At 32.8% G+C, this 16413-nt stretch overlaps 2 protein-coding genes and 1 pseudogene across 2 annotated transcripts; 1 reads left to right on the top strand and 2 right to left on the bottom strand.

Moving 5' to 3' along the window:
• The first annotated feature begins 548 nt into the window (after nt 1-548).
• LOC146902263 (uncharacterized) lies at nt 549-4278 on the top strand. Its single transcript, XM_085736321.1, has 3 exons — nt 549-641; nt 788-904; nt 3047-4278. The coding sequence occupies exons 2-3, from the start codon at nt 794-796 to the stop codon at nt 4010-4012; spliced, it is 1077 nt and encodes a 358-aa protein (XP_085592447.1). The 5' UTR covers nt 549-641; nt 788-793; the 3' UTR covers nt 4013-4278.
• A 263-nt stretch (nt 4279-4541) lies between these two features.
• On the bottom strand, nt 4542-6849 carry LOC146902264 (chloroplast thylakoid lumen protein). Its single transcript, XM_085736322.1, has 4 exons — nt 6457-6849; nt 5915-6054; nt 5393-5465; nt 4542-4865 (listed from the first exon to the last, which is right to left on the bottom strand). The coding sequence occupies exons 1-4, from the start codon at nt 6803-6805 to the stop codon at nt 4756-4758; spliced, it is 672 nt and encodes a 223-aa protein (XP_085592448.1). The 5' UTR covers nt 6806-6849; the 3' UTR covers nt 4542-4755.
• A 7790-nt stretch (nt 6850-14639) lies between these two features.
• Nucleotides 14640-15840, bottom strand: LOC146902265 (uncharacterized; annotated as a pseudogene).
• Between the last annotated feature and the right edge of the window lie 573 nt (nt 15841-16413).

Raw genomic sequence — 16413 nt, forward strand, 5'->3', positions numbered from 1 at the left:
ATGCTTTTATGTTTGTTTTGTAAATATTCTTGAGTTTTGAACATTATTGTAGGGTTTACCAAAAACCGGCAATTTGTTCTACCATACCGCCAATATATGGTTGTATACCGTCAAAATTTAGATAACATACTCCACAATTAAGTGATAATGCAATCACTTTTAAGGATAAAGAAAAATAAATATAAATTTTCAAGTTCGGTGACATTTTGCACACAAGTGCAAAATCGTATTTCGCAAAACGTCATGTCGACTAACATAAGAATTTGACGGAGGGGTAAGATTAATGTTGTGCAATTTCAAAGCGTTAATCGAAGTTTTGTCTATTTCCTCGTTTTAAAACCTTTCATTTTGTGAGAAAGAAGAAAGAAACATATTTTTGTGAGATTCCACACTCGTTTTAAAACCTTTCATTTTGTGAGAAAGAAGAAAGAAACATATTTTTGTGAGATTCCACACGTGTCGCTTCAATTTCAATTTCAAAATAAAAAAAAAACATTAATTAAATTAATAAAGCATTAAATATTTTTCTTCTCTATTCTTCTTTCTCCACCTTACACTTAAAAACACACACAATAACAGTTTCACTTTCACTTCAACAAACGCAAAAATCAAAAACCAAACAAACAACAAAAAAAACCTAAGTATTTTCTCTCTTTATCCTTTTTCTTTAATTATTTATCAATTTTTGTTCAATTATACAAAATTCTAAAGTTTATTATTATTAATTACTTTTTCATTTTCTTTCTTCAACAGTATTGTGATATTTTTTTTGGGAATTTTTTTGCAGGTGAAAATGGCGAGTTCAGTTGAGAAGGAAGGTTCTGGTGCTGTCGGTGCAGCTGCAGGTGCACCAGAAGAGCCTGTTTCGTTGGAGCTACCTGCTCCATCTGGTTGGACCAAAAAGGTTGTTCTAATTTTTGTTTGAATTTTCAATTTTAGGTCAATTTGAATTTCGTGTTGTTGTAATTTCTTGTTAATTCTTTGATTTTCGTGTTGGTTTTGTTTAATTTTGTGATTTGTGTTTATAACATGCTTTGATTTTGGTTTTCATAATTAGGGATTTGGTTTTGAATTTTCAAGCATTTTGTTGTTTTCTTGAATTTTGAACTGTTGAATGTGTGTGTTTCAAGATTCATGTCTAAGATTTAGGTATTTTGTTCTCTGAATTTGAGGAATTGTATAGTTTCTGGGTTTTGAGTTACCTGCTAGGGTTTTCAAGATTCTTACTGTGTCCCTATTTTCGTGACGGTATTTCTTAAATTGTGAGGTTTATGCTTGCAATACTAGCACTGTGTAGAAGATTTTGCATAATTCAAATTGTTGTATAAAATTGTGTATGAAATTTTTGCTTAAAGTGTACATTGTGGCTTACTCTTTGGGAATTTCCTACTTTGGTTTTGTAATTTTAAATATTTGGTGAAATGGGTACATTGCAATTGAGCTTGTTTGTTCCTGAGCTAGTTGTTTGTATCATTGATCTTCTTTTCACTTGGACTGTTAAACATGGAAACTTGTTTTAAGTACGACTTTTGTGCATTTTATAGGTCTGGGATTTACTATGGGATGGTAATGATTTCTTAGTGTTGTTGTTTTGTTGTGTTTATTTGTTTGTTCTAGGGATAATTTTAATTCTAATATGCGAAGAAATTGTCAAATAACCTTTTTTTTACAATGATAGATGGGCCTCATGGGGTATAGTGTTTGTTTTCTAAACGATAGGAAAACATGAATAACAAAGACCTGTTATCCAAGTCTAACTATTACATTTTTGTTTAGCACAAGATATTAGATTGTGAAATCATTCGACAGACCATCCCTACTGGCTCAAGTATATTTTCTTTCAAACACCAGGCTTAGTGTTGGTTAGCAAATCCAATGCTGACTAGAGCATGAGCCACATGGTATGTTGAACACAGTCAATCAGTCGTGTAATTTATACCCACATATAAGTCAGTAGGGAGGAAATATACCACGTTTCTTACCATGTAAATGTGTAATAACTATCATAAGATTTTCTGTCATATTTGTAACCATTATTATAATATTTTCTGACATTGTGCACTGGATAAACCCACTATGTAACAGCCTTTTTTAATACTTGAAGTAAATTGCATTGATTTGCCCTGAGTTTTACAAACCCATGCAATCGCAATGATTTTTTTTTTCTTTTTTCATTTTCCATGAAAAACATAACCCCTAACTAACCTGATGTGATCTTCAGTTCCCAATTTCCATACAAACTCACTATTTTTTCTAGGTACATACGCCCTCTGGGTTATTGTATAATACATAACTAGAGGGGCATCTATATTGGCTTTGCATGAGAAGTATTGTTTACTTATTTTCTTGAGACAAACAGTTGGTTGTCATGCTGAATGATGTTGTCTATGTATTCTCTATTACTGCAGTTTTAGATTGGAAATGGTTTTCTATACAGTTCATATGTGTCCATTTTTGTGTTTCTTGGTCATTATGAGCCATGGATACTTGTCTTCAGTGCTCACACCTCTCCCAGGTATAGCCTGAATGGAAGGATTAAAGAGGGATAGAAAAGCCTTCAGACTGAACAAGGTTAATTTGGTGCCCTGCTAGTACTCTCTTACTGAAGTTTAACAGTAAAAGTGCTAGCTCATAACTGCCTATGGTGTTTTTTGTTTTTGGTACATAGAAGAAATGGCAAAGTGGAGGTGCTGGGGTTCGGACCCCGGTCAAGACGTCCGGCCTAACAATTTCGGCATTTTTGCCCGTTGAGCTAGGACTTATTGGACGCCTATGGTGTTTAACTAGGCACTAAAATGCTTAAAAATGTAACAACAAAATAATTTTTTGATTAAGAGAAGAGGAAGAAACATTTTTAATTGAGTATTCTCAAGGGTTTAATACACTGTTCTAATCATAAGACATAATTCTTATTTTATCTTTTAACATCATGAGCACCAAAGTCTTGTAAAAGTTAATAACTTGGAACAAGATCTTGTATGTGTAACAGTTGTTGATTTGTTGCATGCTATTGCGTGAGTATTAATAAATTATATTTCCTTTGCAGTTCTTTCCAAAAAAGTCAGGAACACCCAAGAAAAATGAGATTGTGTTCACTTCACCAACAGGAGAGGAGATCCGTACCAAAAGGCATTTGGAAAAGTATTTGAAAACTAACGGTGGCCCAAACATATCGGAATTTGATTGGGGCACTGGGGAGACTCCAAGAAGATCATCGAGAATTGTTGAGAAGGTCAAGGCAGCTCCTCCAGCAGAGCCAAAAAGTGAGCCTCCTAAGAAACGTAGCAGAAAGTCATCAGCTTCAAAGAAAGAAGCTTCTGAGGACGAAGCAGAGGAGACAAAAGACGTGGAAATGCAAGAAGCTGGCGAAACTAAGGATGATAAGGATGTAGAGCCGGAAAAGGAAGTTGTTAACAAAAATGAAGATAAGAAGGGAGCAGAAGATGCTGATGTTAAAGAGTCCATTCAACCTGGAGAAACTACTTATATTGCAAAGGATGAGGGGAAATCCAACACTGCTGATGGAGATTTGCAAGCATCAAAAGAGAATATCGACGACAAAGGAGCTGAGGGGTCTGGAGTTGTTCAGAATAAGGATGAAGAAAAGATTGGACTGCCAGCAGAGGAGACAAAGCAAGAAGAAAAGATTGGACAGCCAGCAGAGGAGACTAAGCAAAACGAAAAGATTGGACAGCCAGCGGAGGAGACAAAGCAGGAGGAAAAGATTGAACAGCCAGTGGAGGAGACGAAACAAGTAGAAAAGATCGGACAGCCAGTGGAAGAGACGAAACAAGATGGTGGATCTGGGGAAGCAGAGAAATCTGAAGCTGCCCCTACTGCTGAGAAAACGGCTGAAGTGGAAGGCGAAAATAAAGAGGAAGATAACAGGATCACCCGTGAGGCTGGAGGAGAAACCAAGGAGAAAGACGCGACAAGAGTGCACGATGAAGCAAACTACAAGGTTCATGATATGAACAAGGCTGAATCAGAGGTGACTGTGAATGGAAGCTGAATTGTTGAGGTCAAAGCTCCTGAATGAATACAATTAACTCTTGGCTTCTGTCACTCTGACGCCTGTAGATCTATCTGAGGATAACTGTAGTTTTTGTTGTTAATGTCATTTATCTGATTGTTCATTGAATGACTATATACAATCATAGAGTAGCTGTAAAATGTACCATCCATCTATGTTGTGAAGAGACATATAGCTTCTAGTTCCCATGTAACATTGTGTTGTAAGATCCCTGTAATGTGATGTCCTTTGCAGCGTTTTTTTTTCTCTTTTTCTTTCTGAAGCCATGTCCTTTGCAGTGTTATCCAACTTCATGCCCCATGTCTCATTTATTTGGAACCTATTTGCATATGTTTTATTTCATTTCATATTTAATTAACCAATGATAATAATAATTCTAACCATTAGCCATGATCTTGAATATGGCTATGGCCTCTGCCGTGACACCTTTTAATGGCTAAAGTTTGGGTGGTGACATGTTTGCAGTTAATAATCCTTCAGTAGCTTGAGTGAACAACAATATTGCATGTAGTCAAATTTTCAATGGCATTACAATTAAAATTACAATTTACATCCAAGCTCAAACTTCATGATCCGTGAAAAATGAGCTTGTTGGTCTTTCCTAGATAAAGCTCTGCTGGGACTGCCCCATGACACCAAAATTTGGTGAGCCAGAAAAGAAAATTAATGGAATTCTGTATATCTAAGATGAAATAAAATTTCTTGTAGCTTTTTCACTCTGTTCAAATCCCTTTAAGTTTACCAACCAGCCCTGTCAAGGAGGTCCACTTCTCAATTGCAGAGGCTGAAGACACAAAGGCAATTTTGGACGACTCCACATCATTCTGAGCAACTGCCAAAAGCATCAATATTAAGAGTTAGTGTGCGTGCTTGAAGAAATCTCAGAGCTATATTTTGAGGAAGACATTACATATCGATATCCCTAGCCTATAATTTTGTTGGCAAATGCTACTATGCACAAATGTGCGCTTAAGAAAGTTTCTGAGGATAATCTATTAGCAAGGTTACATATAGACTATTTTTTAGTGTGTTTGGCTTTTATTTTAAAATGGTTTAAAAATACATTTGAGTCAATTCAACATCTTCTGTTGAGCATTTTGACAAATGTGATTTTAAATACACTTGGTAGTTGATATGTATAATTGATTTGGTTGAAATTGTGTTTCAAATGAAGTTATTATTTTTGCATATTTTCTATAAATAAACAAGAGAAGGCCTAAAATTGAAATCCAAACACCCTTAATTTTCCAGGTCATAACCATCTAAATCAAGAGAAGGCCTAACATCGAATAAGATGTCTGAAGATGAGCATATTTTCTGCGTTGTATAAAGTTTAAATCCTAATTGAATGAAACACACCTGATGAAACCAATGAAGCAAGTGAAGAATTGAATGTGTCCACCTCAGACTTCTCTTCAGGACTGGAGCTCAGCTGTTAAGAAGCAGACCAAATAGAGATTAAAGAGTGTGTTTCAAGTTTCAACGACGATAGTATCTCGGGCATGAGTTTTGGATTTGAATTTTCCACTTGAAAATGATACTAAAGGCACCAGTTTCCTCAATTTTGAAATTCAGACTCTAATGCTATAAGAGAATTTATGTATCAAGGTCAAAATTTAGTGCCAATTATTGCTATTGACTAAGATATGACATACTGATGTTATTATCCATATTACTGCAAAGAAATTAATAACAGGCAACTTTCTTGTTTGTCTAATTTTTGATATGAAATTGTTATTGAAGATTTCCTAACAAAGGGGTTCACAGTGAATGCATTTAAGGGCATGTTTGAATCGACATGAGTTTCATAGAACCACAGTGTCACCGTGATTTCTTCAAACTCACTGTGATTCCAAACATACACAATGAAACGGGATATACCTTATTCAAAGCTATATTAGCTTTTTGCACCCAATCAGCATCCTTGCCTTTCCCTAATACAGAACCAGCTGAAGTTAGATCATTTTTTTCAATTGCTTGACCAACTTCACTCAATTTGTACACCAAGTCTTGAAGATACCCTGCAATTATTTTTCATTCGTTAGTACAAAAAAGGGAAAGAAAAAAAACTGTCCCTGCTGAACTTGAAAACTCAGCAAACAAACTGGTGTTTTGAGTTTTTTCATGAAAGGAGCTTGATCAAACAATAACATGAACTAGGAAATAGAACTTCATCAAATGATACTAAAATTTATTGCAGTAATAGTATTGCATTAAAATTAAACTTATACAATATCTAGGAAAAATTCAATAGAACAAACCAATATTTGCACTTTATGAGAGCTTTTTATTTTCATTAGAAACCCTCATGAATTGTGCTAAATTAGATCCTCAAATTTATATGTATTATTATGGTGAACAAAATCATTCAATTTAAGGAATTACCATGAAAAATAAATTTCATATCAAATAATGCACATTACCTGTTTCTTTGGTGGAGGAACTAATGACACCTTGTTTCTCAAGTCTCTTCTTTCTATCTTTCTTTACTTTTTCCAAAAGCTCAACATCATCATCAGCTTCAAGTATTGCAGCATTAGCATCAAACAAACCCTTACCACTCAATGAAAGGACCAAACTGGTAATAAAACCTATAGATATGTCTCTTTTGGTCACACTTAGTGATGGTTGATTAACTACTTTGCAAGGAGTTAATTGTCTTTTCACATTGCATTTGACAGGGTTGTAAGCATATGTTGGTGTTACTAATGAAGATTGTGATGAAGATGCTAGATGAAAAGGGTTTGCTGTTGAGAGAAAATTTGATGCCATGTTTTTTTTTTTCTTTCTTTTGTTTTGTTTATTTTTTGGCGCATGAAAATTTAGAAGACATGGCAATGGCAATTTGGAACATTTGGAGGATAAGGTTGTTGTTGGATTCGGTTATCTCATCCAGTCAATTTTTAGATCCGAAAGGGTATTATAGTCATTGAAAATTGACCAATATGGTGGGACAGTTTCTTCCAGATTCCAATTGAGTTAAAGGTTGCAAATTGGCCAATGTTGCACCTTTTTTATGGTAGAAGGCATGTTGCATTTTTATCCCTGGGACATCTAGTAAAGACTTTTGTTCATTAGTATTAACTATTAATCTAATATTCACTCACTCCCTTCAAAAAAATGAATAATTTAGTTGATAGTTTCACATATGCATTGGCACAACTTTAATCTTTAATATTTTTAATTTTGGGAGCACTCTTTAAAGATTTTAAATTAAAAAATTAGTCATTAAAAAAGTCAAATACTTTAATTTTTAATACATTAAAAACATAATTTTTCATAAAAACTTATCATTTAAGGGGTGCGGATCCTTAAAGAGTGTCTTGAGAACACTCGTTAGCATTATCTATTTCAAAAAAAATTATAAAAGTTAATATTTTAAAAATACTCACTAAGACAAAAATATTCCTTCAAAAATATTGAGACAAAAATCTAACTCGAAGAAATTATAAAAAAATTAATATTTTGATTATGATGATTTCCTTTGGAATGTAGAGACATAGTCAAATGTGACCATTATATTCATTTGTTGATAATTTAAATTGAGATTTTTTACAAAAAAATAAAAAAAATAAATATAGTACAACCAAATAATTGCAAAATAACTTATATATATATATATATATATATATATATATATATATATATATATATATATATATATAGACACACACCCCTTCCGGTCACTATTATAAGTAAGAGCAATGTTATATCTCTAAAAAATAACATCAAGAATTCTTCAAGAATAAAGAGCATCCAATCACAATGTACTATTTGCCACAATTCAAGGAGGTGTGGTTGAAAAATAGGAAGTGAACAAATCAATCATGCAACTAAAACTTGCCAACCGTGTCTTGAAAAATTCTTGATGCTATTTTTCTAGAGAAATAACATTTTCCTATAAGAGCCGTAAAAATCATTTTTTAGGTTTATTCAATAAATGATGTATATGATCTATATAATAGATCATATACATCATTTATTGAATGAATTTAAAATGTGGATTTTTGTTTATAAACTAGATTTGATTTAATTTCTTGAAAAACACTCAATTTCTCAAAATCTCTCGGCCTTAAAAAAGCTCCAATTAAATGCCTTGATCTACTAGTCAATTTCTCGAAAGGGTCTTGTTAATCTTGGGGCACTTTGGTTAAGAAACTAAAAGTAGAAAGAAAAGACAAGATTTGCATTGAAAAAAGTACCTTTTCAATTTTTAAAAAGTATAATACACAATTTTCAATGTAATATTTCCTCTTATAATTTCTTAACAAGTGTCCCGGGCACTTGTTAACATTAAATTATAAACTAGATTTGAAAAAAAGATTGAAAATAAATAAATATAATAGCTTAATGGGTTGGTTGGTTACCCGGCCCAATTTCAGTTTAGAATTGGAATTCAAGAAAACAAGCTCAATAATAACACTGATCAAGTAAGCAATAAGCTTATTGCGTGGAAAGTTAATCAACTTTCCTTTGCAGGGAGAGTTGGTAATGGAGGCAATACCTATTTATCATATGATGACAAACAAAATTCCAAAGGCATGTTCAGATGATATTCAAAGATTGCAGAGGAATTTTATTTGGGAGGAGACTGATAATGAGCGAAAGTACAGAGAAAATGCACGAGGTTTGTGGGAAGACATTAAGGAAAGGTTCTCAGTTGCGAATGGCCTCAGAATACACCAACTGAAAGCAAATCTTTATTTGTGCAAACAAGCAGGAATGGCTATAGCAACATATTATGGGAAACATATCTTGTTCAAGTATGTTATGATATCACATACAATATGTTGCGCGGTATTCTTTTGATGAGACATTCATTCACATATACATTTCCCCTTGTAATTTCCCCACATATACCCATTGATTTCTCACAATATAACACTGTTAGAACATGTGTCGAAATTGAGTTAAAAAGACTAAACACAAATTCTCATGTTGGGTAGAACTAATGTTGTGTGAATTGAAAAAAGTGGAAGTCCCACATCGGATAGAACACACACATTAGTAGTGTTTATATAGTGGGGGTGTACCTCTAATTTATGGGTAACATAAGCACTAGAGAAAAATATATATTGATATATATTTTATTATTTTGGAAATGATAAATTAAATAATTAATTTAATCATTATTAGAAAGTGCTTTCTTAGTCCCCAAGTTTTGCTAAAATATTTTGGAACGCAATCTAGAATATTTTGGAACACAATCCGAAATATTTGGGTACGCAATCTAATATATTTTAGTGCTTGATCTGAATATATTTTGGTACATAATATAATATATTTTTTTACTAAATATAATATATTTTGGTACTCAATTAAGATATTTTTGTACTAGATCTAATATGTGAATTACTTAATGACAAAGTAATGTATTACTTGTTCCCAAAGTTTCTCACTTATTAGTTGTGAATTTTTTCTATAAATAGAGAGCTCACACAAGGCATTCCACACACCAAAGAGTTTCATTGAGTTGTCGGGAACTCTTTCTCTCTTCTCCCTTTCTTGACTTGTGTTGACGAGTCTTTCTTCTCTTCTCCTCCTTCGACTTGTTTAACAAGTCCTTCTCCTTTTTCTACTCCTTTCGTCCCTTCGGAATTAAGAGTGTTATTAAGACCAAAGTCCCTTTTTCGGTTTAATGTCCCTTCGGAATTAAGAATGGTCTTAAAAACATAGTCCCTTCGGTAATATACGTCCTTTCGGAATAAAGAGTACTTTTAAGATCATAGTCCCTATTTGGAATAATAATGTCCCCTCGGAATCAAGAATGATCTTAACCGTATATAAATATTATAACAATATTTTTCTATTTGAGGAGAAATGGTGGTAACACCATATTTGAGTGGTCATAGTACCATATTGATAGTTTGGAGAACTTAAAGGTTAGAATGGTGGAAACACCATATTTGAGTGGTCTTAGCACCATAATAGAATGGTAATAATACCATATTAAAGTGGTTTCGGTATTAAAGGGTGGTCTTAGTACCATATTTGAAGGTGTAATTTTCGAACGATTAACTACAAGGTGCGTAGTTAATCGAACAATTGTAGCCGGACTTGTTTTATCCTGGAGGCGGCGTGGTTGATAGTCTACCTTGCACAATTTTGGGTAGTGCCACGAAACATCTTAAAGAGAACGACTCGGTCGTGACTCAACCTAGTAACAACTTCGGTAGATAATAAAATTTGGAAATTCAAATACAACAGTTTGAAAATCCAAAAACAACAAACACTTAATGTAATCAACATATGAAACAACTCCGACTCATTGGTAGCTCTACGCCTAACACTATGTAAGGAACATGATTTATGCTCTTGTGAAGACGGGTAATCTCATACCCGCATAGATTGAATCGACTTACACTAATGTCCATTTAGGTGACATGAAAAAATACAAAAGACTTGCATTGGTAGCTCCTGACGGTCAAGCTGCACCCTCGACGTCGCTTAGAAATTTCCCCTTTGACATGCTCCCGTAATCTTGCATATACCGTAGAAACTCTTTGAATCAATACTCGGTAAATTAATAAACTCTCTAAAATAATAAATTTGTCCGGTCCCGACTTGGGTCAATGTAAAAATTTGAAAAGCTCGGTAAAATAATAAGATAATAATTTCTCAGAGATCCCTTTATAATTTTCGGTCCCAAAAAAATCATAAATTAATAATTCATAGAGACCGAAAAAAATATATTTAGAATACATTGAACACATTTGTTCCTATTGTTTACATTTACCGTACTTCAAAAGTCATTATTGATTTCCAATGCATATGAACATAATAGTTACCGATTTACGTTGAGTCCCAAGGTTCGCCGCAACGTAATTCTAAGAGGCATAGACTAATTTGCCTTTTTGTTTGGTATGTATAGTATAATTACTTAAAAACTCTTTAAATTAATAATTATTAATTTATCGATAAATCAATAACTCTTTAAATTAATAAATTTCTTCGGTCCCGACATTATTAATTTATAGAGTTTTAACTGTAGATTTCTAACCGATCAACCTCTTTGTTTCGCATTTATGTTTAGGCTCTTCACACGCTACCTATATTAATGACCACGCATATGATGGAAACTTCCCTCCAAATTAACTTGTGTCACTCTTTTATGCACACCCGAGTATTAATGGAAGTTCAGTTCTAAGAAATATTACTGATCCTGAAACCACCTTCCTCCACCCACTTCTCGGTTAGAGGGATCTTGCCAATAGGGAATCGATGACTTAGTAACACAATCTTTCAAGGAGTTGGTAGAATGTCATTAACATACACAAAATCAGAAACACATGACTCAATGATGCATAACTACAAGATACAACTATAACCAATGGGTGCAGATAATATAATATATGTGCCCACCTTGTTGGATAAATATGATATATGTGTCCTCTCCATATTCGTACGGATATCATTTCAGAGGATAATACACATATTTTGAAGTATCCACGAGTACATTCAGTATATTCATCGATAACATTTTAAGAAAGTGTTTTTTCTTAAAAAAAATAAGAAATGCCTAAAATTTTACAACAAAAGTTCAACATATTCATTTTCTTCATTTTACCAAAATATAATAAAATACAGACATTACAATAACAATATTCATACATAATAATCATACATTTCACTTCTAACAAAAAATTGAAAGGTAATCATATTTAACAAAAATAAAGTTCGTTGATTAAAAAACATATATAAAAGGTTTATTCTCAATTGGGTTCCTAAAACTCAATTGTTGATTCTAAAATAAAAAAAGTATGGTTTCACTCATCTACTCGAATATTTTGTAGAGACGTCTTTTAACTTCATTCAAAATTGAAATTATGTTCATTTCGAAACAATTTTTCTTTTATAAAGTGATACTTGTTTTGAAATGGAGAAAATGTTATTTTCTTCTCCATCTCCTTGTATCTATAAGGATGGATTATTTTAATTTCAATCTTCATTACCAATAAACCGTTTAAGTTCCTAAAACTATATTGTTTGGATATATTCTCGAGAAGAATATGCCCTTTTCTTTTCTAGAACTCAGTTGTTTGGATATATTCAAAAGAAAAATATGGTTTCACTAGTCCACTCAAATATGTTGTAGAGACATCTTTTAATTGCATTGGAAATTGAAAATCACGTTCATTTTAAACCAATTTTTTTTGTTAAAGTCCACTTATTTGAAACAGAGAGAATATTATTTTCTTCTCTATCTCTCGTATTTATATAAGGATGAGTTATTTTAATTTCAATCTTCATTTTCAATACAATTTTTGGGTTCCTATAACTCAATTTCTTGAGTATATTATCAAGAATATGTTTTCACTAATCTACTCAAATGTGTTGTGGAGACGTATTTTAAGTGCATTGAAAATCAAAAATGACATTCATCTTAGAATATTTTTTTTTAAAGTGACACTTATTTTAAAACGGAAGAAACGTTATTTTCTTCTCTCGTCACTTTATATTTATAAGGATGAGTTATTGTAATTTCAATACTCTTTTTCTATATGTTGCGAATTCGATGAAAAACTCACACCAATAACAACTTGATGTGTGGAGCAAGGGATAATAAAGCAACCAATAATCAAAGTGAATAGAACAGTTTATAATCACAAGCCAAAAGTAGAAAACAACACGGCAAGAGAAAAGAAGAAGAGAGAACACAAAGAATCCGTTTACCCAGCTTCGGTCCAAATTGACCTAGTCCGGGGGAGAGAGCAGCCCTCCGTTCCACTATATGATGAGTAACGTTACAAAAGAGATGGATTACAAGAATAAGTCTCCCGCCTAATTCTACCCAAATCCCAGCCTCTTCCCGTAACCAAGAGACTCAATCCTAATAGTGTTTCCCAAGGTGAATCAACCCTCAAAACCTAGTGTTTGTTCCAAAGAGACAAACTCTATACAAACCCTAGTTTTGTTGTTGCCTTTCTAAACCCTTGTTTCAGCCCCCTCTATCTCCAGGTTTACACCGATACAATGCCTATATTTATAGTAAAAGAAACTCCCATAAAATTGTACCAAATCCGGCCCAAAAAATACGTTTCGAAAAATAACAAGACGCAAAATCGGGCCCCGATTTTTACCATTCGGGCGCCGATTTTTCCAGTACCAAATCGCTCCCAAAGACAGCCAAAATCGGGCCCCGGTTTTTGCCATTCGGGCCCCGATTTGTACTTTCAAGAAACATCAATTTTTGGCCTCCAAACTCCAATTTTGAGTCACTTTCACAACACTATACATATTTAGGGTTCCTAAAACTTAATCGTTTGGATATATTCCCAATAAAAATATGGTTTCACCCATCCACTTAAATATTTTGTAGGCATGTCTTTTAATTTCATTGATAATTGAAATGACGTTCATCTCAAAATAGTGTTATGTTAAAGTGACACTCATTTTAAAATAGAGAAATTATTATTTTATCATCTACCTCTATATTTTTAAGGATGGATTATTTCAATTTCAATCTTCGTTCCTAATACACATTTTGGGTTCATAAAACTCAATTGTTTGGATATATTCTCAAAAAGAATATGTCTTTTGTGTTCGTGAAACTCGGCTGTTTGGATATATTCCCAAGAAAAATATGGTTTCACTAATCAACTTAAATATGTTGTAGGGAGTGTTTTAATTGCATTGTAAATTACATATGATGTTATGTTTAAACCTTTTTCCCTGTTAAAGCGACACATATTTTACAATGGAGAGAATGTTATTATCTTTTCTACCTCTCTATATTTATTTATAAGGATGAGTTGTTTTAATTTCAATCTTCATTCCCAATATACCTTTTTGGTTCCTAAAACTTAATTGTTTGGATATATTCTCGAAAAAGAATGTGCCTTTTTTGTGTTCCTAAAACTTGATTGTGTAGATATATTCTCAAGCAAAATATGGTTTCATTGATCAACTTAAATGTATTGTAGAAAGTCTTTTAAGTGCATTGTAAATTAAAAATTATGCGTATTTTGAAACATTTTTTGGTTAAAGTGAAACTTATTTTAAAACGGTTAGAATATTATTATCTTCTATCCCTCTATATATTTATAAGGATGAGATCTCTTAATTTCAATCTTCATTCCAATACAGATTTTGAAAATTGAAAATGACATTCATTTTAAAATAATTTTTTTGTTAGTGACATTCATTTTAAAAAGAAAGAAGTATCATTTTCTTCTCTCGTCACTTTATATTAATAAAGATGGGTTATTTTAAATTCAATTTTTTTACAATATTTTTTTTGGGTTCTTGAAACTCAATTGTTTGATTATATTCACAAGAATATGGTTTCACTCGTCCACTCAAATGTTTTATAGAGACGTCATTTAATTTCATTGAAAATTGAAATGGTGTTCATTTTGATTTTTTTTTTTTGCAACACCATAAACCCCAATGAAAATATAATATAAAATTCATTAATTTGTAAAGAGATTCACGATGATTTCAAAATAAAGTGTACAAATTTCTTTTCAAAAATAGGCTTAGTACTTGACATCCGCACTTACACAAAATAGTTACCAGACTATTTAAATATAAAATTAAAAACCAAATTAAAAGACATGATTATAATTGGTCTAAAGACCGAGTACCGGAAAAAAACATAGTAATTACCTAGATAATGAAATAAATAAACATTACAATTTTTTTTTTGTTACAAAGGCTAACAAAAACAAGAAAACAACAAGAAAAAGGGAAGCAAACACGGGGAGCTAAGATCTCAAATAAACATTACAAATTGAGCATGCATAATATATATTAATTATCAGCAGGCTCATGTTTAACTTTTACCCCACTTAGAGGAGGAGCAGTGGACACTCATATTTTGAGTATCATAACTCGACGAAGGAGCATGTGACTGATCAAGAGAAGCAATGACAGAACAAGAGTAGTTGTTCCATCATTGAGCTTTAGAATCCGGAGATCCGGTCTCTTTCGGATCCTAGACATGTATCTCTTTTTTCTTTCTTCTTCACTTTCCGACTTGTAGTGACTTGATACATGAGCAGCGAATTTTTGTGATGTTGCTATTACCTTGTTGCACTTTGGACATATGTATGGTCCATGTTTATTGTGGGGTAGACTATGGATTCTACCATCATCAACAATTTCTTCTTTTTTCCTCTTCATGTTGGTACTATTTGAAGCTCCGAACTTCATCACCATTAGTCGCAACAATATTGTTTGCCTCGTATGGCGGGTGTGATGACGAGCCTCCAAGGAGATCGGGATGAGCGTAAGCGAAGAAGTGTTCAACACCATCTTGTTGTTGTTGATAACATCATTCCTATTATTATTATTATCGTATGATGGTGATGATGCTTGTAGATTTCCAAACCGTGTTTTAAGCATTTGTATTGATTTGATGATGCCTGGAGCATGACTACCGAAATTGTTACTATCGGCTGATGATGTGGTTGTGTTGTAGCCACACAACCATTTCATCAACCTATCGTAACTCATGGTGGTTGATTCAGGGGGAGGAGGAGGAGGAGGAGGAGGTAGAGGGAGGAGGATGAAGTGTTTTTGGGGGAGTTAGAGGTAGAGGAGACAAAGGAGCCGAGGGGTCTCGAGTTGTTCGAATAAGGGTGAAGAAAAGATTGGACTTCCAAAGAGGAGACAAAGCAAGAAGAAAAGATTGGAGGACGAGGAGGAAGAGGTAGAGGTAGAGGTAGTGGCATCAAAAACAAATATTCAAAGATATGGTCTAACTTTACATTAAGGAAGGGTTCCAAAAAAAAATCAAGTCAAACGTTTTTGCTCCCGTATTTGGACCAAATACATTGGATGATGCGTTTGTTTTAGCAAGATTAAAAACAAATATTCAAAGATGTAGTCTAACTTTACATTAAGGAAGGGTTCTCAAAAAAAGTCAAGTCAAATCAAAATATATTCAAAAAATATAAGCAATATTTATATCAATAAAGTCAAGTCAAATGTTTTTGGTCCCGTATTTGAACCAAATACATTTGACTTCATGAATGTATTTTTCTTTAAGACCCCGTTTGGCAAGACACCTCTATTAGCTTATAGCTTATAGCTTATAAGCTCGTTTGACAAAAAGCTCGTTTGGTAACACTTTTTCACCATGTGCTAATAACTTATTTCACGAGCTTATAAGCTATTTTTCGAAGCTATTCCAAGTAGCGTTTGAGCTTATAGCTTATAGCTTCTCACTTTTAATTCCAGCTTTTACCCTTATTATTCTAACTAAATTCCATTTTTTACCCTTAATCATTTATTATATTATAAAGTAAAATACATATGTTTTAAATATGAATGCTATTTTTTTTATGAATGAAAGATCCTTTTTTCTCAGTAGAAAAAGATATTTTTTATACCGTTAGGTTTAAGTTTTTTTTCGTTACAATTGTTACGTTTTTTTG

This window comes from Medicago sativa, chromosome 8 (assembly GCF_051527215.1).
Source record: "Medicago sativa cultivar Bolivia chromosome 8, Bolivia_mono, whole genome shotgun sequence".
NCBI classification, from domain to species: domain Eukaryota; kingdom Viridiplantae; phylum Streptophyta; class Magnoliopsida; order Fabales; family Fabaceae; genus Medicago; species Medicago sativa.

What these genes read in the sequence shown, in the direction of transcription:
- LOC146902263 (XM_085736321.1), top strand. Translation starts at nt 794, where the DNA reads ATGGCGAGTTCAGTTGAGAAGGAAGGTTCTGGTGCTGTCGGTGCAGCT. An exon ending in CATCTGGTTGGACCAAAAAG is followed by an intron (nt 905 to 3,046) that starts GTTGTTCTAATT and finishes TTTCCTTTGCAG; the next exon opens with TTCTTTCCAAAAAAGTCAGG.
- LOC146902264 (XM_085736322.1), bottom strand. Translation starts at nt 6,805, where the DNA reads ATGGCATCAAATTTTCTCTCAACAGCAAACCCTTTTCATCTAGCATCT. An exon ending in TTCCTCCACCAAAGAAACAG is followed by an intron (nt 6,055 to 6,456) that starts GTAATGTGCATT and finishes AAATAATTGCAG; the next exon opens with GGTATCTTCAAGACTTGGTG. An exon ending in CTAATATAGCTTTGAATAAG is followed by an intron (nt 5,466 to 5,914) that starts GTATATCCCGTT and finishes GCTTCTTAACAG; the next exon opens with CTGAGCTCCAGTCCTGAAGA.